Here is a 22,948-nt window from a genome sequence, read left to right on the forward strand (position 1 = left end):
AGTTACTGAGGCATGAGGAAAGCGAGAGGTGGAGAGCAAAAAGATGTCTCCCCCTCCCTGAGGTGGCTCTGAGTAGTCTGAAGTGAAATAAGGTTGGGTACTTTTCATAAGTCAGGCTTGCTGATGTGCTAGCAAAAGGAAAGGTGTCTCTCTCCCCTTATGGAAATTGACCATGGTAAATCATGGTTTTCATGTTTTTTTAGCATAGTTCGTGACTATGGTTCAAACATGGTTTGACTATGGTTTAACTAGTAGAGTAGAGTAACTATAACCTGATTCTCTCAATGGTTGCGAGCTCACGAAGTTTAACGAAGATGCACGAAGCACGAAGGGTCTGCGTGAGAGAGCCAGGCTAGAGTAACTGTACCCTTACGAAAATTAACCATGATTTTACTAACCATGGGTTTTCCACTGTTTGTAGTTATTCATTAAATTAGGTGATGCTTTTTTGTCCTAAGCCTAGGTGCCTTTCTCAAGGCCACTTCAGCCATGGATGGAGGTATAGGGAGAGGTAAGGGTGGGATTCGAGGCTTGTTGACTGATGTGCCATAAAAGGAAAGGTGTCTCTCTCTCCTCTAAACACATCTTGTGCTTGTCCCCACCAGAGCAATGGAAGTAATTGTTGTGACAACCGGGGTTGTCGGTTGGTGACATGATTCATGTTAATTCAAATAATTCAAGGCACCAGCTTCCTTTTTGTGAGAGACTTACACAGAACCACTACATAACAAGCAAAAGATGACGTAAAAATGAATGAAAATTAATTACATTTACCTTTAATCCACTCTCTGTGTTCAACACTCACTTCCTGGAACTATTTTGAAACTATGTTAATGGCGATTAGGGGTCAAAGGGATTGGCCTAACTCTTCCTTCCATGGCTCTGCCTGCCTCTTTGCTTCACATAATTCCTCCTTTCCTATGCAGTTGTGCAGTTGGCTTCTTTGACTAATATGTCCACCCCTGTCAGAATTCACTAGCTCATTTTGTGCTTGTGAGTTTTTTTTATCTACTGTAAAGACTGAAGCTAGTGTGAGTACAATGGTGTGATGCATTTGAATAAGTGCAATGATATTTTTGATACCTGAGCATTGTTTAAATCGTGGATACTGTACATAAAGCTCTATTGTATTAGTTTTTTGTTATGCTATAGGGCCTTTGCCATAAAAGTAAATGACTAATTTATCCCAGCAGAGGTTAATGTGATGTAATGTGAGTCATTTGTCAGATGTGTACTAATGGTGGGAGTGATAATGATTTAGATGCTGTCATTAATTTTTTTAAATGTTGTACAATATAACACAAACATGTAAAACATATTTTAATTGTCTTGCCATGCGTTTTTGCTGCTACTGTTATGGGAATGTCTGAACTGACCTTCGCCAGACCAATGTAGTTCCACCAAGTTCCACCTGGTGCGCCACTGAGCTTCACACGTCCATCTAGAATGGAAGCTAATGGGTGGCGCTTCAAGGCAACCAAAAATAAACAGGCCTTTATGGATACGCCTGCCCACATTTTCATTGATCAGATGAGGTGACTAGGTGAGGTGGATCCGACGGCCGGGCACTGGGCTGCTACGCCGCCAGGCGACCTGGGTTCGATTCTGGCCCGGGTCATTTCACAATCCTTCCCTGTCTCTCCCTACCCATCATTTCCTGTCTCTCTCCCACTGGTCCTGTATCAAAAAAAGGCACAAAAGCTAAGAAAGAAAAGTTAGAAAAAGTTTCCTCCAGACAATAATTACATTATAACCATGTTGTGCAATCTACCACATATTCATGCTTTAAAAGATCAACAGGCAAGGGTTGGGAGGGCATTTTATTGGTGGCAAGGATGTTTGTGCTCTTCTCCCCTGCCTTCTGAAATACTGTATGTCTCCAAGGCATGCTATGTATTCTCAGATGTATAAATGCGTGGAGCAAGGTGGAACTACATTCATCTGACGAGAGTCAGGTTAGGGAACGTCTATTGTGATGCTGGACATAAACCGCAGAGGTGAAGCTCCTGCCATCAGAAAGTCCAAAGCCCTGTATACAAATATTTTGGTCCAGCCATTTTCTGAACCAGGGAATCATCAAGTAGATCAACTAAATAGTGAAATCATCAGAGTTGCACATTGCACAACACAGAGAAGATACTATGGCAGGAGCTTTTTTATTATTATTATTTCTGAAGCTGTGTCTTCTAGACTGTAGTTATTTGCTGTATGCCTGCGGCTCTCCTGGCCAGCTGATTGTAAATGGTTAATGGTAGATAGTTCCCCCATCTGTGGTGAAGTGGCGGGAGCCGCAGGTACGGTTTCAGTTTTGCGAGTACACCGCGGATTCTCCAACACTGTAATATTACGGGTGACTCTGGGGTCAGCAGTCATGTGTTCCGTCAGAGGGCGTAGAGGTGACAAATGACAAAGAGTTATCCTGTGCTGCTTTGGTATCAGTTCTGTGCTCATGTTTGTGTTTTTATCTATTTTTGAAAATAAAAATAACTTAACACTAAGAACTGTTTTGGTCATGTCTGCATTGTTTTATGTCGCATGCGTGCATGCATGCTGACTGCCATGTGAGACAGACAGCACTCAATTACTGGTCAGGCAGAACATGAGAATTGGACTACACACATGAACATTTACACACACACACACACACACACACACACACACACACACACACACACACACACACACACACACACACACACACACACACACACACACACACACACACACACACACACACACACACACACACCTACATGCACATGCTCATGTACTCCACCACCCACAGACACACACACGCACGTGTGTCCTCATGTGCGTGTCTGCGTGCGTGTGTGCTTACGTCTTTATGTATGTGTGATTGTGACTGGGTGCTCTCATCAAGGTGGGCGTGTGCCTGCCCGCCTGTGTTTGTGCATCCGACAGGGGAAGATGAGAAGAATGTGTTGGCCTAGGACGAGGCTAAATTCAACTGCATGAATCACTTCACGGTGTGTGTGTCACCACCCAGGAGCGTAGCAGCAAATTGTGGGCCCTATGCACAATCAACTTCAATGGACCCCCGCAGCCATATATCTTCATAAACCGGACTGTGTGTGGGTCCCCTATATACTATATGGGGCCCTGGTGAGTCAGTCGCACTTTACCCCACTGAGCAACACCCCTAAACACCAACCCCCCCCCCCCCCCCACCCCCCGAAACACACGCACACACACACACACACACACACACACACACACACACGCACACACGAACACGCACACGCACACACACACACACACACACACACACACACACACACACACACACACGCACCGTGTCGCCTTACACTCCATGTATGGGCCCGGGGGGGTGGGAGCGGTATCAGTCTCTTCAGTGGGGGGCTATTCTTAGGCTGTCTGTTCAGGCCATCCGAGCAGGCAAGAGCGATCTCTCCTTCCTGTTTCTATTGCTTATTTCCACTAAATATTCAGGGAGTTTTGGGGGGGTCTTTGAGTGAATAGTGGGTGTGGTAAGGGCTTTGGCTTTAGAGGGCTAGTGTTCAGGTGAAAGCGGGAGAGTGCTGCTAGTTGCAAGGGCACCGACGCTGGCCGTCGTCTGACTTGTGTCTTGCTGCTGTTGTCGTTGTCGTTGTTGTTGTTGTTGTTCATCATTTGCAGAGAGGCTCTACAGCAGCCCCACGCGCCCGTCTGCAAGGAGAGACGTGACTGGAAAACAACCAAAGGCTCCCGCGGAGTTTCCTTCTCCCGCCCGTCCACAACAAAACACAAACACCGGGAGTTTCGGTTCGAGCTCTCATTTTTCCCGACAGATTAAGATGAGCAGCTACAGTGTGACCCTGGACGGCCCCGCGCCATGGGGTTTCAGGCTGCAGGGAGGGAAGGACTTCAACATGCCCCTCACCATCTCCAGGGTAAGTAACTAAGCACACCCCGCGAATCCTAGCCAACTCTACCAGTATGCACACGCACACATACACTACTACCACAGTCAAAGGTCCACTGTGTTATTTTGGTTGTAATGTGGTATAGCCTAGTATTTATGATGCCTATTCACGAATTTGTTTTTTTTTTCACGAGTACTTATAAAGCAATATATTTGCATAATTTAATATGTATTTATCAGTTAATAATAAGCTAATATTTACTGGACTTTACTAATGAATACTTAAAAATTGGTGGGTGCTTCTAGTAAATAGTCATATAAAAAAAGTGCGAATGAACTGCATAAACTCTTAAAATAAACTACTGAAAAATGACACACTAGACCTTAAACACTCCAGTCGGCCTTTAATCAGAGCAGACCATTTAACAGCCACTACTGTATAATCGCAATGAAAACAACTACTTTGCCACTGCAAGTTCTTCGCCCGCCATAGCAAATTCCTCAACAATCAGTTACACATTTTTTTGTTGTCACACACGGCTTGCACTTGTTGCTACACTTGACTGTTTAGTGACAGTGGTTCCCAAACTGGGGGTTGGGACCCCTTGGGGGGTCATGAGATACTGCAGGTGGTTCGCAGACAAAATTGACTTTGTGTGAAAACGGGGAAAACACAGGTTAATAGTAAACATAACCCCATACATTAGTTAGTAACAGTACTCACTTATACCTTTTTAGTTTTCCTGTGAATATCAAATTAGAATTTTAATTTTAATACAATATTAACAAGGTTATCTTCCACACACCGCGCTCTTCCGTCTTGTTGGTGCGTCTCTGAAGTAATCTAGTAGTTAGGAAATGGATCGCACTCAGTTTTTCTTCTTTGTTGTTGTTTTCTTTTTATTTGAACATTGCAGGGACTGATATGACAGACAGAGTGTCACTGAAGAAGGCTCTGTGCAGCCGAAACGCCTGTCATATCAGTCCCTGCAATGTTCAACTAAAAGGAAAACAACAACAAAGAAGAACTGAGTGCGATCCATTTCCTAAATACAATATTAACGGACAAATAATGTTTGCCGTTTGGAATATGGGTGGGGGCGAAATTATTCTTAAGTGTAAAAGGGGGTCCCAGCAGAGTTTGGGAACCACGGGTTCATCTCTGCAATTGGGTCTTCAGAAATAACACAGCATGATGATCCTTGTTCTACACCCCCATGTGCCATTTAAATCCAGTAGAAGTTTTGAAACCTTAACAACAAGCCTTGGCCTTTAGTTTCCTTCTTTCTCAGCCCCATCGAATTCAGCACAGTGTGGTGCTGCTGAACAAAGACTGGCCATTTGGTTAGCCCATTGGTTCTTGTTCTCAATTGTTGTTGTTATGGTTGAGCCAGAGCAGCCATGGCATGAAGTTAGGGGAAAGAATCTTCTGACGTATTTACAGTCTCTTGCCTATAAATAGCTGATGGTTGATGAGGTGTGCTTTGTGGCGATGTTGAAAGATGAGTAGAGTACGCCTCCCACTTTAGTGAGCTGTCTGTCTCTCTGATGGCTTTGGCGAAAACACTTTGGCTGATGGTAGTCACATGAAGTGTGTGTGTGCGTGTGCGTGTGCGTGTGTGTGTGTGTGTGTGTGTGTGTGTGTGTGTGTGTGTGTGTGTGTGTGTGCACGTGTGTGTGTGTGTGTGTGTGTGTGTGTGTGTGCGCGTGTGCGCGTGTGTGTGTGTGTGTGTGTGTGCTTGCGTGTGTGTGTGTGTGCAGGCTTGAGGCCAGGGTACATGAAAGATGAGTTCCCCCCCTCCCCTTTAGTGATCTGTCTGTCTCTCTGATGACTTTGGCGCAGACACTTTGGCTAGTGGTAGTCTCATGAAATCATTCACTTCCGTCGTGTTGCCACACGTGCCACTGAAGGGGAATATTAACCCCATAATGTTCCACACAAAATGACCAAAGGCGTTACCCACTGCTTAGTGTATCTATTGTCCCCTAAAACTAAGAGATTTTGTTCAGGTTATCTGTAGCTGCTGTTGTATAGTATTACCATTAGATGGTGTCTGATGCTGTGTGGTCTGGTTATCGATTCTGATCGGCTGATAGCCATTGTAAATTGGGCGTAAACACTCACCATTCCAACTGAAAATTCTATGCGCGATTGTGTGTCTAAGTTAGACGTGGCGCGTTTAAGTTGGTAATGAGAATATGTTGCAGTTGGGGTAAGGACTGGAGTCTGCAAGAAAAGCACATCTGTGGTTGGGGTATCAGTGTGATAGCAAACAGGTTTCATTCCTGCTGTATTTATCACCCCTCACTGAGTTTTTGTAGCGAAGACTGTGTCTGGTAGCGCGACGAACGCATGCATACATGCCCAGTCGTGTTGCCCGGGTAACCAACCACTTCCTCAACTTGTCAACTGAAAGACGTGGGGCAAATGAATTGTCATTACAGCGGTTTTAAAGAAATTTGGTCAGCGATTAAGTGTAACAGTGTTAGATTTACGCAATAAGCCATTGGGCTCGGTGTGTTTGTGCTCGATTTATAACAGCTATCCACACTTGTTGGACATGAACCAGACTGTGTGAGTCTGACTCATTGGCCATTGTTTAACAGGCCTAGGGCCATGGGGAAGATAGAAGGTATATGATGGATGGCTAAAAGCCAAAAATATGTAATCAGTTGATGTCCCTGAGAAAGAGTGTCGCCACACAAAGATTTGATGCAGATCAGTCTATGCGTTTAAGAATTCACAAAAAAGAAACCTCAAATCTGTGACAGTGGGACGGACTCATGAACAACCTGAACAACCGGAACACAGTATACCACCAGTCTGTAACTTACGGCGGCGGGAGACATAATGGCGACTACACATGACGACATTGACAGCGTGATTATGTAATGTTACTCTCCTGTAACATTGGAGTACAACGCCCATACTATTCGCTTCACACACACACAAAATCTTTGCTTAGGAAATAACATTTGATGTGATACTGTGGGGTGGGGTTTCGTTCGATTAGCAATTCATAAAGTCATAAAGACAGCAGCGATACTATTTTGGTGCTGTTTAATTGAGAGATATGTCAAAAGTTCTCCATTCCAGTAAGTTTTCTGTAGGCCTACATTAGACAATGTTTGCCAATTCCTAGGGATGTCATGGAATATCCTATACAATATCATAGATCTACACTGTGTGTATGACAAACAACAAATAATGTAATATATTTAATCTAATTAATTACTTCCCTGACATTTCGTTCAGTCCATGACTGTGTGATTGGCTACTATTACGTATTGACATATGGATCTATTCCCTGTACAGCAACCTTTAGAAAATGTCATTTTGAGAAAGCCCCTGCTTTAGTGGTCTTAGACTCACACCAGCGCATGATCCTCCAGCTGGCAATCAAGAATGGAGTACTGCACGGACCTACCGGGCTCAGGCAAAGGGGCCCAAAAGTCAATACAAGGGGCCCCAAATGCCAAGCTTCTGTATTTCCTTTTTCATATTGGGATAGAATCACACTTTTAACAACTCTATTTTCAAATTTTCTTGGGGGACATTCCCTGAACCATTACTAATACCAACAACATATAGTCACAAACATCTGGTCTGAAACCATGTGGGGGGGGGAGGGGGGGGGGCTTTCTTGGTGTCTGGCCCAGGGGTCCAAGGAGTCATAATCCGCCCCTTCTGACAATAACATTCTGAACTCCATCTCACAGAGAAAAGGAGGGAACACAGCTCTGATTAAGCGATATCTGCGCTATAAGTCTGCAGTTATGGTCAGCATTGCCAAGTGAAAGAACACGACTGATTGTCGACCAATTGCCTCATAAAGCAACACCTGCTGCTCAGCACAGAGTACCAAACAACTTACTTTTCCACTGAATAATGACGCTCTTGCAACATCATTTAGATACGAAACCATAAATCAGTCACTGTCTACCTAAATTATTCACGAGTCTATACAGGGGTCCCTATAAAAAGCATGCTGTAATCTCAGCTGATGGCTTAGGCTGTGATGGCGTCCTGCCTGCCACTCACAGGGCCCTTGTCTGGTAACTGATTTAGAAGAGGGATTGTGGTGGGGGGGGGGGGGGGTGAAGGTCGGCGCTCATACAGATTTGGTGAGCCATAAATATGTTTGGGATCAAGACAATGGACAGCAAAGGACAACGCTCTCTCGCTCTCTGTCTCTCTCTCTGTCTCTCTCTCTGTCTCTCTCTCTCTCTCTCTCTCTCTCTCTCTCTCTCTCTCTCTCTCTCTCTCTCTCTCTCTCTCGCTCTCTCTCCAGTAGAACGATGCCTGGAAAGGCTGATGGTGGCCAAAGGCATTCAGATACTTCTGTGTCATCAGAGCTATTAATGTGTGGGGCTGTATTGACTCTGCCAAAGGAAAGTCTCCATACACCATGTTCTAATGGCAAACACCCGCGCCAGATGATTGACGAGAATCAGCTCCCTGTTCCAGTATATTCTCTCTGTAACCCACCACCCTCTTGTCTGTCTGTCTGTCTGTCTGTCTGTCTCTCTCTCTCTCTGTCTCTCTCTCTCTCTCTCTCTCTCTCTCTCTCTCTCTCTCTCTCTCTCTCTCTCTCTCTCTCTCTCTATTTGTATCTCTTTCTGTCTCACTATCATTCTGTGTCATTTCTCTCAAACACACAAAACACATTATGCTAAACACATTATCACTCTCTCTTTCTCAAACACACACGGACGACACACACACACGCACACACACACACACACACACACACACACACACACACACACACACACACACACACACACACACACACACACACACACACACACACACACACACACACACACACACACACACACACACACACACACACACACACACACACTTTGTGTTCTTGGTTTTGTTCAACGTTTCCTCAGCATCCCTTGTTCTGTGTATTGATCACATATGAGGCTCTGCACTGGCAGCAAAATGAGAGGAGCCGAGTGGAATGCACCTATTGTAAAAGGTCACTTACTGAAAAGCCAAAGATCAAAGGTCAGGGCCACATTATTATAGCAAACTACATGGCAAAAGCCATTGGGACAGTAACTGTGGTTTGTAATGACCTGAACCCATTCCCTGTTGACAAGGATGGTTGAGAATGCTTGACTGTCATGGGCTGACGTCATAATCATGCCCCCTGCCTCCTGGGTGGCTGTCGGTCATGCACCTGCCAACCAGAAGAGCACCAGACTGCTGCACCTTCACCTAAAATCCTGCTGGTCCAGACACTTAAGCAGTGAACGCAAAAATAATCAAAAAGCACCCCCTCAGCTCTTCTCTATGGTTTTCGCCAACAGTATTGCTGCATTTGATAATTTTTTTGGTCTAATCCAAAAGACAATTATGTGATTTTGTTATACATCCGTGTTACACATTTTGGGGATAATGAAAGCAGGTGGTTTCAATATGGCCAAAGTAAAAGAAGTACATTGATGGTGTAAGTACAACACTAGCAGATGATATTATATAGCGTTTACATCAGCTATTCCATTATACATAATGAGGTGGCTAGATGTTGTTTCTGAAAAAAACTAAAATCCGCAAAAGAAAACCCCCCATGCTTGATCCAACCAGTGCAGAATCAGATACACGTACATCACTCTATATTAACTGTAGACCAGTTGCTCGGTGAAGTTACTTCTGTTGTAAGGAAGCTATGGCAGGTTTTGTTTTTTACTTCTACTTTTACTTTGACCACCTTTGCCTGTGATACTTGGTGTGAGGCTCTCCACTCTTTCCGAGATTCAAAACGTTCATTTGGCACTCATCTAATCAGTTGTCAGTTCAAATTCGTCAAGGTTACAATTTTGAAACTGAACATGCTGGCGTCTAAGCCCTGGCACTCCTGCCCGAGCACACTTGGTTCTCCCACGTGTACCTTACATAAGAGGAGTGCAACTGTAAACCTCACGGGCAGCATAGCTGGCTCCCTTAAAAAAGCTCATGGCATGTGCATGCCCGCCGGGGGATGCGTTCCGTGCTTGCAGTAGCTGAGCAAAGGACTGGTAGAGATGCTCCCACAAGTTTGACTTGACATCCCCGCTGCTTAAACAAATTGTGATCTCGTTATTTGTGGCGAATAGGGCACGGGGGCTAAAGCACTGCTCGGCTGTGCACAGAGAGCTGGAAGACAGCTTAGATGTAGATAAGATTTTATAGAAAGGAAAATTACTCAAAATACGCACATTCACCCTGTATCCCCACTGTCTCTAACACACACACACACACACACACACACACACACACACACACACACACACACACACACACACACACACACACACACACACACACACACACACACACACACACACACACACACACACACACACACACACACACACACACACACACACACACACACAGTTAAAGCGACAGGTAGAGAAAAATGGCGAGGGAGCAAACACTTCATTTTAATATATCATACACGTATGTCATAGTAGAGATTGTAATGAGACAACTCTGATATTATTTATATCTCTGACATATCTCTATCTCAAGAACCAAGTATGCCTATTATGATGACTAAGAGGGAGCATTATCTATGTGGCAAAGCCTGATTGTGCTTATTTCAGGATAAAACACATTTAACAAGCAATAGAATAGCATCTGTCACTGACTTAACATGACACGCCTAGTCTGTCCTCTGATCTCACTGAGCAGATGACTGTTGGGGGGCAAGCCTACAAATAGACGATATTTTGGTAGTAAATGACAGAACGCAACTGTGCTGAGAGCATGTAACATTAAGGATGGGCTCTTCATTAAGGGCACTGTATACCCTTCAGGGACTGAGTGTTTGGCTCGCGGCAGTTGTACTGTTTTGTGCTGCAATGCAGCCTCACTGGTCCTTTGAGTGACTGACGGCAGCAGATGCACTTAGAGAGGGGGTGTCAGTTAGGGTCCCAGAGCGCGGGGTCAAACTGTGGGAGGGGAGTGGGCGTGAACAACAGCCCTTATTTTTAACACTTTAACGAGCTGCCTGTAAGGCTAGCCAGGCACCCTTGGCCCATGGGCACATTCAGTCGGGAATGTTTCATCTGTTTGTTTGTTTGTTTGTTTATTTAAGCGTTTTAGTTAGAATTGCTCCCCGACTGATAAACCGCCTAAATGCTGTTAAACCAAGTTAAATTTGAAAGATACGAGCAATAAAAAAACACTGTTCAAGACATTCTATTTGATTATAATGAACAGAAATTGTGCTCAAGCATTAGTAATAAGATAGTCCGAAAACACAGCCGTCTGACTGCGTCATAGTATGAAATAGCCCCTCTCATTTGCTGGAGTACTCATGAACTAACACGTGCTTAGTAGGACAGAGGTCCCAGAAAATATTTGTCTTATATCCTGTTGCTATATATTTTAGTAAGTAAATACAGCATTTGGCTTAGATGATCACAACAGTTTGGCCTATAGAACTGTACCACATTGCTGGATGTATGTATGATGTATATCAAAATACATCAGACTGTGTTGCAATATTACAATATAACTGCATGATTAATGACTTATCTATCTATCTATCTATCTATCTATCTATCTATCTATCTATCTATCTATCTATCTATCTATCTATCTATCTATCTATCTATCTATCTATCTATCTATCTATCTATCTATCTATCTATCTATAGATCTCACCTGGCAGCAAAGCGGCGACTGGCAGCCTGAACCAGGGAGACATTATCGTATCCATTAATGGAGCCAGCACAGAGGGCATGACCCACCTGGATGCCCAGAACAAGATCAAACAAGCCACCTCCAAACTCGAGCTCTCTATGCAGAGGTAAGGCAGCCTCGTCATGCGCACTTTGACACATCACTTTGACACAACTCAGAAGCTTCACTACAGTAATTCCCTGTCCAAAAGGTTTTCTGCCATTGTTCCTCAATGGTGGAATAAGCTACCAGTTGCCACAAGAGCAAGGTCATCCCTCTCAATCCTCTCAAGAAGCTAGTGAAGACTCATCTCTTCCGAGATAGCTTCCCTGCATAACATAACTCACTCTCACCTCTTTTCATGGGTACTAACCTGCACTACAATTCATAGGTCCTCCAATATTTTTATATTTTTCTGCTCTCTATCTGTTATGCTGCTGTACTCTGTAGTGACCCCTTACTCTGTCCTCCTTGTAAGTCGTTTTGGTCAAAAGCATCTGCTAAATGTAATGTTTCCGACGTGATCGTTGCCTTTCTGCTAACAGCAAACTTATAACAGGGGCCATGTCTTGAAGATTCAAGATTATTTTAATGATAAACCGTGTTACGTAACAAACTACTCACCGCTGAAATTGACTCAACAGACTCTGGCCTAGGACCAAGCTGAATTGGCTTTGACTGAAGCAATCAGGAAGTCTTTTCAAATCCCAAGACACCTAAGCCCACATCACTCTGTAGCATAGCATAGGACTGTAGCATGTGCTGTAAAAAAACAGTAATCCTTACTGTAATTTATTATATGGTTGTGACGTCATCGGTCGAATGCTCCATTCATTTCAACGGGGCTCCCCAACGTTCGCACGTCTGTTATTTTTCGATAACGGACGGGTTGGTCTATAACAGACCGCTGTCAATGGCAACAAGACTTTTCACTGCTAAAGCGACTTTTCAACAAGACTCTAATCAGCTGCTGTGATAGACTACACCTGTTGTCCTGGCTACCTAGCTGTTGCCTAGCGGTGTTCCACAACGGCACTGTTTTGTTTTGCGCAGCAACAATCTTAACATTAAATAGGCCTAAAGAAATGTCCCCGCCATGTGTGAATCATTTAAGTATATCCATATAATATACTCCGCTCCGCGTCGGGGTCTAAAGATTCTCTCTGTCGTGCTGCTATTCCATGGTAGCGACCTTCTCGCCGAACGTTAACCCTTACGTAATTTTATTGTAATGTACTGTAATATAATGTAGTCACATAGATTTTCACCAAATCTACCAATTCATCTTCAACAAAACTAGTGCCTGCTTCATCCACAAGAATGCCACTTTCTATTAAACTCAGCATCACCAAACAGAGCAAAACAGCGCCATTTCAGATTGTGAATCATGAAATCCATTCTTACTATCCTCATAGTTATGATGTTTCCCTGAAGGAGCATTAAAGCATAAAGATTTTTTTGTTCTGACCAGCTTACTGCTACTCTCTTCATCTGATTAAATAGCAGTCACTGATCCATTCTGAAGGAAAGTAGGCAGTGTCATCTCTTGAAGGTTGAATTATGGATTTCAGGACAATGATGTTGAAAATGGCTGTCAAATGAAAGCCAATCAGAAGGGAGACATATGGCAGCCGCTGTGGCCAATTGGAGACGAGAAACGCGGGCGGGCGCAAAATCGTCCTATGTTTTGCAGGGGAACTCAACCCACTTTGTCGGGAACCAATCAACTTTGAGCATTTCCAACGGTAGAGGCGTGTAGAGGCAGTGACGTGTTTTAAGCAGAGGCGGTCTATTGGGATTAATAAAATGTTTGGTTTAAACTTTGGCTCAGTCTTTTCTGCCCTCGAGCAGTATCAAACCAAGGGAGGTTTTTCAACCATGCTGTTTGAGAACATTAGTTGTTATGGACTTGGTCAGAACAAGTCTCGAAGAGATTTGAAATATAATCAGGCTAGTATCCTGCAGCAAGCGTGTCCTTGGCCTATGTCTGTATGTGTCTATGCCCTCTGTATGGATCATCCAACGATTCCAGGTGTTGAACTATGAGTTGAACTATGAGTTGTCATAGGCTGGCATGGTCAGTTACAGCTGGTCTCCTTGTCTTTCAGGTCGAGACGTCCCGCACCTGTTCCTTTGGCAGCCCCAAGAATGGACTCACCAATGCCAGTCATCCCACACCAGAAGGTATGGCAAACACTCTGGCCCAATACGTTACACATGCACACAAATATTGACAACCACGTGCACTTCTAATAGAGGGTGATGAGAGGTGAAGAAGCAGCATCAGAAAACTGGTGAAAGGTAATGTCAGCTGAACTTGTGCTTCTCGGCTCTGGACATCTAGCAAAACGCTGTTACACGTATGCACTGACACGTGCAGATACACACGCACACGCACAAACACAAACACACTTTGAGCAAATATATCGCACCCTCTGTCAACTGTAGAGGGCACAGCAGATTCTCTCTGCAGCTGGCCCTACCAGTCTAGCGCTAGCCCATCCCAAGCCGGGCTTTAGGGAGGCTGAGTACTTGGAAGTCGGTGCAATTGCCCATCGCACATCCTACCCCCTTGGCTCAGTTGGGAATGCACATGATAGAAAAGACTACCAGGCTTACCTGACCTCCATCACTTAGCCCTACGCCTGGGTAATATGAACAGCGCCCTGGCTGAAGCCACTTGCGGCTGCGAGCGTTTTCCAAATGACAGCATACACAGCAGTTATTTTTGACTCCTGCTCATGCAAGGCGGTTGCACCCCTTGAAATGAGTGTCACGTTTCTTGGAAAAGCGGCCAATGGGAGTCGAGGATTATCATGATCATCATTATGTCACCTTACCAGAGTGGAACTTGCCTAATTTGACATACATAGGGGTCTAATTGTTTAACCGATGATGACCAATCTGCATGTTCAAAGCATACCTATGAGATATGAGTAACGCATCTATAAATGTGTGAAGCATGCGTTCATATACAACCTGTTAGCAGTGGGAGAGAGAGAGAGAGAGAGAGAGAGAGAGAGAGAGAGAGAGAGAGAGAGAGAGAGAGAGAGAGAGAGAGAGAGAGAGAGAGAGAGAGAGAGAGAGAGAGAGAGAGAGCGTTAGTTGCACGAGTGCCTATCACCACCGGCAGGTGGAATGTTGTGCCTTGGGTTACCCCCATATCCCCCCATATCCCAAATCCCCCTCGCAGGTATGTTCCATCATTTATTCCAGGCTGCTATTTGCAGCTCACGGGAACAGAATTCCCTCCAGGAGGACACATCACATGGCATCTCTATGGGTGGCACGTGCCACCATCCTAATGTTCACGAGAGGGCCTTCACAATTCACATTGCCCTTTATCGCGCTCTATTACAAGTATTGAGATAAAGTGTATGGCCATCTTATTACATCCCTTTCTATGCCTTTTGGGGAAAGTGTTGCATGGCCCTTTTTTTAAAGTTTTTGTAGTTTTTCATGAACATATCCAGCCATAAACATTACCAGTTGGCACTAGTCAGTGTTGGGAGTAACTCATGAATGCATTACTTTTTGCTGTAACTTGGTAATGTAAGGCATAGGGGGGAGAGCTGTAATATACACTAGTCACAATGCAAGTAACTTAACCTGGATTTTAATGGTGTTCAGTGTGTTGAGTCAGAAAAAAAACAATTCCTCAACCTGCTATTTTTTAGTCTGCATGCCGCCGAAACACCTCCTGGATGGGAGGTGAAAGAGTCATGATTCACAAGTTTGATTTACACTGTTTGCCAGATTCATATTTAGCTATTTTGGCTGGAGTAACTAAAGTAATGAAAAAGTAGTGTAAAGCCTTACATTTCAAATATGGTAATACTGTAATGTAAGGGGTGACTTTGAAAATACAGTAACATGCATGTAATTAGTAATGCATTGCCGTTTTTGAGTAACTTGCCTAACACTGGCACTAGTACTGGTGCTGCCTACCTTCTGTTCATGTCAGTCACAGTGCGGCCCACCTGTGGCTCTGGACATTGCTTTCCAATGAGCTGTGCACCAAATTTATCCATAGCATCATGTGATGTGACTGAAAAGACAGGGAGCATGTGAAACCATTTTTCATGACTGTGTCATGAGGTTGTAGATGAAAAGAGGGTTTTTTTCCACGTGCAAATACTTGCATGTTCTTTTCCATGCTCCATTTTCTATTATGCAATAGGAAATGCAGATTCGCTGTATTACTGCCAAGGTACTGTTGTACAGAAAAGGTTGTGGTGCGTAATATTTTAAGCCCTCCAAATAAAACGAGATTAATATAAGTCCCTGTATTGTATTTTGTGCTCTTTTGTAGGTTATCGCCAACACAGCAGCAAAGTGAGTAGGTTCTTGTGTAAAACATAACCGCCTGTATGTTTATAGTGTGTTTGTGCTTGTAATTGTCAATCATGTCTATGTCTATTAATGCATTTTCTATGTTATAATATGTAATCTATGTGTTGGTATGACTTTGCATTGCAAGGCATGTATTTGCCACAGATACATTCATTATATCTGCAATGTATCAGTAAAATGAAGTGTTGTTTAATGTTCATAACGGATTGCTTTCAACATCTACAGAAGCTGTACCATTTGGGCATGCGCTAAATCGGCTCCATTCAAACCATAAGCCTTGAAAAACATTCAGTCTGTGCAGTGAGTATGGAGGAAACTATGTCAGTATTATGGAAAGAAGGAGTAATAAACTCAATAATTTAACTTATAAGTACAAGTATTAAACTCAATAATTTAGCAAGTACAGACTTTAACGTCCTCCACATGGACACTTCCACAGACAGACGCTAAAATCATGAACATCTCACCTCTAACCAAGGCTAGTAGGCTACTTGAGTCCGGACTCGGTCTGAGTTCGGACTCAAGTCTGTTTTCTATGGACTTGGACTCGTTTTGGACTCGCTATTAGTTGGACTTGGACTTGTCTTGGACTTGGACAGTGGTCTTGCCAAATTAGGGTTTTGGACGCGGTCTGGTCTGTGTTTATTTTGTTTAGAACACTTGTCATTTTAGATTCTAAAATGGAGCTTGAACTCCATTAACAAGCCATTTTGTCTTACATCCATGGCATATCGTAGGTTACCTTCAAACTTTTACATTATTGACATTCATCCTTTTCATTGTTTAACACTGACCGACTTGTGACTCGAACTTGACTTGAATTCTAATCTTTTTGGACTCTCGAATCTATTTGGACTCAGACTTGTCTTGGACTTGACTATTCTGGTCTTGGACTTGTCTTGGACTCTACAAATGTGGACTTGACTACAGCCCTACTTCTAACACCAACCACTGTATATAACCTTATACGTCTAAGCTAAGAAAGTACTGATCAATTAAGAAAGTAAACCACTTACCACTGTATGAAATGCTGCATAGAAACAGCTTAAAAGTAAACAAAAATGAGGGTAACACGTTGATGCTTATGTTTGTTTTTTAAATAAAAAAATATGTATGCCATTATGCCATTATACATTGTAAAACCAACATAAAGCGCAATACCCTCATGTTTTTAAGGATGGTTCTATGACGCCTTTCTTTTACAGAGAAAGCTTGGTCATTCTGGCTGCTATTGCTACTCATTCAAATATTAACAAAACTACAGCCAAGTGCAATAAGCATGGGATAAAAGGGCAACACAAATGTGTTATTGTAACTTGTGAATAAAATATGACTGAACTTGTTTTAGTCATTCACCAGGGACATCGATTACACTGTCCAGAAACTTTGCGCAATGTTTCCACCCATACTCCACATCATCCTGTTTTTAACGTCATCCTTCAGCCCCATCTGGTCAGTTTTGTAACTGTCACGTTATGTCTCTTGTCTTCTTTTGTCTTTCAGTCCTGCAAAGTAAGTGTGCTTTGAAGTGTGCGTGCATGATGGAAAAAAAACCCCATTAATATGGCTATAAGCCAAAGGCTCTTCCTTCCTTTACCTTTTAACGTTACCACACCCCACTTACCTTACCTTCTTTCTCCCCCACCTTTCTCTTCATCCATCACTTCCCCGTGTGGTACCACTCACTTCCCCCTCCCCTCTCAATAACCCTCTCTCATCACCCCCCCTCCTCTTCTGTAAAATAAATATCCCCTGTCTGGGCAACTCACTACTTGCTGCCACTCATAGCCAAGAATATGTCCCCAGTTTCAACCCCACCGCACTGAAGGACTCGGCCCTGTCCACCCACAAGCCCATCGAGGTGAAGGGCCCCGGGGGTAAGGCCACCATCATCCACGCACAATACAACACTCCCATCAGCATGTACTCGCAGGACGCCATCATGGACGCCATCGCCGGCCAGGCACAGGCCAGAGGCAACGAGGGCAGGTACGTGTGTGGCACATGCTCATCCAAAAACTCTCCATAAACTGTACACCGTCCTCTCCATCCATATAGTTTGTACTCTGCCATGTTTCACTCTGAATCGGTAGAGAATTTCAGGCTGCAGATCCTCTCTTTCTCTGCTAAGCTCGTATCAGCTGTGGGTTACATGATGGCAGATACTGGGATGGTAATCTGTTATAAATGTGATGTGCTCTAGATATTTTGTAGTTAAATGAATAGTTGTGGCCTGCAAAATTAAAAAATGTATACTGAGCTTTTTCAGTAGACCTCCATAAAGAGATGCATACTATAGTAGAGTATGTGTGCTGTTGGTGGGATGGCTGGCCTCCCATGTGGTTAGGGTTTGAAGGTTTTGCCATGTTGTCTGTATCGACCTCATCTCTTACTTTTCTCCCTCTGATTTCTGCTGTTCCCATCCACACACCCCACAAACCACTATTCCTTTCTTCACTACCACCACCACCACCACTACCACCAACAACACTCGAACTTTCCTTCTTCACACATCCACCCCCTCCCTCCTCTTCTGCTAATCCTCTTTTCCCCATCCCTGACCCTCTCCTCTCCTGACCCACAAACCAACCTACACACACCAACCAACATCTTCATCCATCCACCCCTGACTCATCTTGTGACTGTCAGTGAGGAGCCCCCCGCAGCTGGCTTTAAGTAAGTGAACCCCCCCTCCACTCCACTCCACTCAAAGCCGTCACTCTCAGCTCTCTCTCTCTCTCTTTCTCTCTGTCTGTCTCTCTCTCTTTGTCTGTCTGTCTGTCTGTCTGTCTCTCTCTCTCTCCCTCTCTCTCTCTCTCTCTCTCTCTCTCTCTCTCTCTCTCTCTCTCTCTCTCTCTCTCTGCCCACCTAGCTCTCTGTGTCCATCCTGTCCATCTCCTCCTCCATCTCAGCTGCATGCACATCTCCACACAGCAGTGCCTGTGTCTCTGACATGACACCAGTACTGCAAGAGTAAAGTTACTTTTTTGAAAAGGTTCGCACACTTTTCTTTTTTCACATTTATTTTTTTCTCATTCGGCAGGATGATGACGTTTCGACCTTACCCATGTCTTTTCAGATTCAGACTTTTTTGTCATCACCTGCAATGTGCTACGACCACTTGCAAGAGTATGAAGCCTTATCTGGTGAACACCCACAGGACATGGAGACTATACCAGGAAGACTGCATTAATTTTGTACATTCTAGCAAATTAGTGTCGATTACGCTGGCTGAATGGGGTATTGTTGTACAGTTAGTTAGATGGGTTTTTTATTGATTAAATATACTATGGCTGTTTTTTTACAAACGTATTTGATTGATTAAATATGTTAAGGCTGAAATGAATTCCACGTCAACAGGGAAGCATTATGTGTTCAAGGCATTATCAAAACAACCATAAGATTCAACCACCAAGTCAAAAGAACTACCTGAAATTGATGTTGTTTGGATATGAAATTTTGACTATTACAGTTACATTTTATTATTACAGTTTTGTATAAACAATTCTAATACTAAGGGCATGCGGGAAGACAGATAATACAAAATAATTATGTTTGTAGAAGCTTCACAGTTTCTTGATTATGTAATTACAGTCCTGACATCCAAATTCAGGAATTGGAGACTTTAAAACTAAAGTGTATAAACAGTTTAAAATGTATTGACTAATTCTATGAGGAAATACCTTTCTATAGTTTCTCGCAAATGACTGAATGATGACTATCTGCTGCTCTTTTGGCTAGGGCACACTTGAAAAAGAGGCAACTGCCTCAATGTGTTTTAGTAAAATAAAGGAGAAATAAAAAAACAAAAAAAACTATACACTTCAATTGAAGAATGGGAAGAAAAAAATCACATGGTAGGAAACTGCAGAGATAGCTGAACAGAGTCTGTATAACACAAAGAGTACTATGGACAGGTGCCTTAGCACATTGACACTAAAGCACTCCCATGCAACAAAGATTTTGATAATGAACTGAAATGTTATCAATGAACCAAAATGTTATACTGGACCTTAAACTTCAAAGCATGAAAACTGAGCAGATAAACTAAATGAAGGGACTGTCCGTGTTCCAGGACTTAATTCCCAGCATCTAACACTTATTTCTCTCCCTTTGCAGCACCCTCCCTGTTAAAGACCCTCTGGTCGACAGTGCCTCTCCTGTATACCAGGCAGTCATCAACACAGAAGACAAAGCACCAGAGTTGTCCGAGTGGGCCCGCCGTGCAGCCAACCTACAGTCCAAGTCCTTCCGCATCCTCGCTCATCTTACAGGGACCGAATACAGTGAGTGGAATTGCCTTCTTCCTCTTTATCCCAGGGCTTTCCGAAATTACCTACCTTTCCACCTACAACCAATGACCAGGGGCCTATACTACAAAGCTGGTTCAGGATAAGTTAAGTTTAAGTTAAGAGGTAAAACATCTAGTAGAAGAGCCTAGAGTCCTCATTTTCTTAAGAAAAGCTCTTGTAGTAGATGATTTACCTCTTAACGTAACCTTAACTTATCTTGAACCAGTTTTGTAGTAGGCCCCAGATGTATCAAATCAAAAACAAAAACTTAATAGCAGTAAAGAATCCATGTTCTCTTTTGAACACCATGATAACCTGGTAGGGCCCTGTGCTAAATTCAAGTGTAATTGAATGACCCTGCTTATATTCACTTTCATTCACAGTGCAAGACCCAGATGAGGAGGCCCTGAGGAAATCGAGGTACTGTGTGTGTGTGTGTGTGTGTGTGTGTGTGTGTGTGTGTGTGTGTGTGTGTGTGTGTGTGTGTGTGTGTGTGTGTGTGTGTGTGTGTGTGTGTGTGTGTGTGTGTGTGTGTGTGTGTGTGTGTGTGTGAGAGTTATGGACAGTTAATGCCTTTTTGAGTTTGATAGGACATACTTTGACATGGGTTGTAGAATAATCTTCACCAAAAACACAACTACAAACCAATGTATGCCTGTCCGTTCGTCTGCCACATACAGGGAGAAGTTTGAATCCGAGGTGAAAGGCCCAAGATTTCGTAAGCTGAAGAACTGGCACCACGGCCTCTCGGCACAGATCCTCAATGTCCAGGACCAGGAGTGAGCTGGACCCACCGGCCATTGCAGATGGCAAGACTCTGGCATGGAGGACAGCGGCAAGAGAAGAGGATGAAGTTGGTAGAGGAGGAGGAGAGTCTATCTAACTTACCAGTGTAGGTTCTGAGTTAGACTTGTTAGACTGTAGACAGGGGAATCGGCACCCTGTGTTTGTGCGTGTTGTTCATACGTCCACGTCACCCCACCTGTAGCAGCCGTTTTCACTTCCACTTTCTTTCCCTATTGGTAGACTTTGTTTGTTTGTTTGTTTTTTTCTTGTTGTTTTTTTTGCTTCTTCTGTTTTAAAAGAAGATGAAAGTTAATGTTGATGTATAAAGACAAAGAGAGGGAACTGATGAAAATGATGCTCTGCACCTGTGACACAACTCTCTCACTGTAATGCACACAAGACTCACACTGTCCACTCACCCACCTCACCAAATGTACTATTATTAATGTGAATAAAATATAAATACTTATATATAAATATCTAATAAACTCCTTTCTTTAAGACATATCCTGTGCTGTAGAATTCTTTCAAACTGTGAGTTGATTTTTGACAACTGAGAAGTCTAGCTGTACACCTCCAGACCAAGAATAATCAGCAGGGTCCTATAATATTTTAATGTCCTTACATTTTAATGATTGTTGGCAGAGACAGGAACACATCCTAAGTGGACATCCAGGCTGACAATGGCTGGGTGGGTGGGGTGTGTGTGTGTGTGTGTGTGTGTGTGTGTGTGTGTGTGTGTGTGTGTGTGTGTGTGTGTGTGTGTGTGTGTGTGTGTGCGTGTGTGTGTGTGCGTGTGTGTGTGTGTGTGTGTGTGTGTGTGTGTGTGTGTGTGTGTGTGTGTGTGTGTGTGTGTGTGTGTGTGCGCGCGTGCAGTTGATTGTTTCCCTGTTTAGTATGTTTGTTTCTTTGTGGTCCTTAAGTGTTGTCTGTTGTGTTGATCTGATGTTAACTGTGAATCACACCTTCTCATGTCCACTCAGAATTTCTCTCCTGTATAGACAATAAAGGCTAATCTAAAACAATCTAACAGTATTTCAATCTTGCATTGCCATAAGTAGGCACACTATTAATCCTGGAGGAAATTAAAGGAACAGTCGACCTTTTTGATTTTCACATATTTGCAGTATTGCCAAGCATTTGCATTATTCATGAATGTGCATATCATTTTCTTCTCAGCGTTTTCATTACTTAGATTTATTGGTATCAGACTTATTAGTATAGCTTAGCATAATCACTGGAAGTAAATGGGAGCATTAGCATCAAGCCACAAGTGCTCACAGGACGGGATTAAATAATTGTTCACTCTGTTGAATCACTCTGGTGAATTTTACATTAATTTTAAAGTAGTTTATAAGTACACTTGATGATGTTATGTTTGCTCCCATAGACTTGCATTGGTATGCTTAATTTGGCTATACTGTTAAACTGCAAACACAGACGAAAAATCCATGTATTCTCATATTTCATTTCATTTTTATTTAAACTCGAAGAATCATTGAGAGCCCAGCCCTCATTTACAATGATGTCGAGTAAAACAAACAATTACACATATAAAATCATATATATATACAACATACACAATGCAACATAAATCATATAAGAGGTAAAAATTAAGACAAACTATGAATTAAAACTTATGAGTTAAAACAAGTACAAGTATGTGATAAAAAACTTCCCAGTATTACTTTAAAATGTTCTAATGACACTAAGGCTTGAAGACCTATCCTTTGTTGTAGGGTATTCCAAAGTGAAGGTCCACAGACACTAAAAGCCGTTTTACCCAGTTCAGTGCGGGCATAAGGGACCTCCAGTAAAAAGTTGCTGCTGCGGGTTTGATATGGGTTGGAGTGCCAAACTAAAAGAGATGAAATATAAAATGGGAGTTTACCAGTGAGGGCCTTAAAAATAAAAATAAAATAATGCATGTCCCTTCTGTGAGAAAGT

The 22,948-nt window shown here is 43.1% G+C and overlaps 1 protein-coding gene across 2 annotated transcripts; it reads left to right on the forward strand.

Annotated features, from left to right (window-relative positions):
- The first annotated feature begins 3,387 nt into the window (after nucleotides 1-3,387).
- ldb3b (LIM domain binding 3b) lies at nucleotides 3,388-21,506 on the forward strand. 2 transcript variants are annotated; one of them, XM_063216757.1, is made up of 9 exons: nucleotides 3,388-3,911; nucleotides 11,546-11,697; nucleotides 13,679-13,754; nucleotides 15,883-15,905; nucleotides 17,712-17,912; nucleotides 18,573-18,599; nucleotides 20,043-20,209; nucleotides 20,599-20,635; nucleotides 20,896-21,506. In XM_063216757.1, exons 1-9 carry the CDS (start codon nucleotides 3,816-3,818, stop codon nucleotides 20,996-20,998), a joined length of 882 nt encoding a protein of 293 aa, XP_063072827.1. In that variant the 5' UTR covers nucleotides 3,388-3,815; the 3' UTR covers nucleotides 20,999-21,506. The 2 variants fall into 2 exon arrangements, with proteins under 2 accessions (XP_063072827.1, XP_063072828.1); XM_063216758.1 differs by having other exon boundaries at nucleotides 3,389-3,911; nucleotides 17,730-17,912.
- Nucleotides 21,507-22,948: the final 1,442 nt, after the last annotated feature.

The sequence above is a fragment of the Engraulis encrasicolus genome, chromosome 15 (genome assembly GCF_034702125.1).
Source record: "Engraulis encrasicolus isolate BLACKSEA-1 chromosome 15, IST_EnEncr_1.0, whole genome shotgun sequence".
NCBI lineage: Eukaryota > Metazoa > Chordata > Actinopteri > Clupeiformes > Engraulidae > Engraulis > Engraulis encrasicolus.

Bases quoted from the DNA above. Each gene is read 5' to 3' on its own strand.
- ldb3b (XM_063216757.1), top strand. From the start codon at position 3,816: ATGAGCAGCTACAGTGTGACCCTGGACGGCCCCGCGCCATGGGGTTTC. The intron at 13,755-15,882 runs GTATGGCAAACA...GCTCTTTTGTAG, and splicing joins CAGTCATCCCACACCAGAAG to GTTATCGCCAACACAGCAGC. The intron at 17,913-18,572 runs GTACGTGTGTGG...TGTGACTGTCAG, and splicing joins GCCAGAGGCAACGAGGGCAG to TGAGGAGCCCCCCGCAGCTG.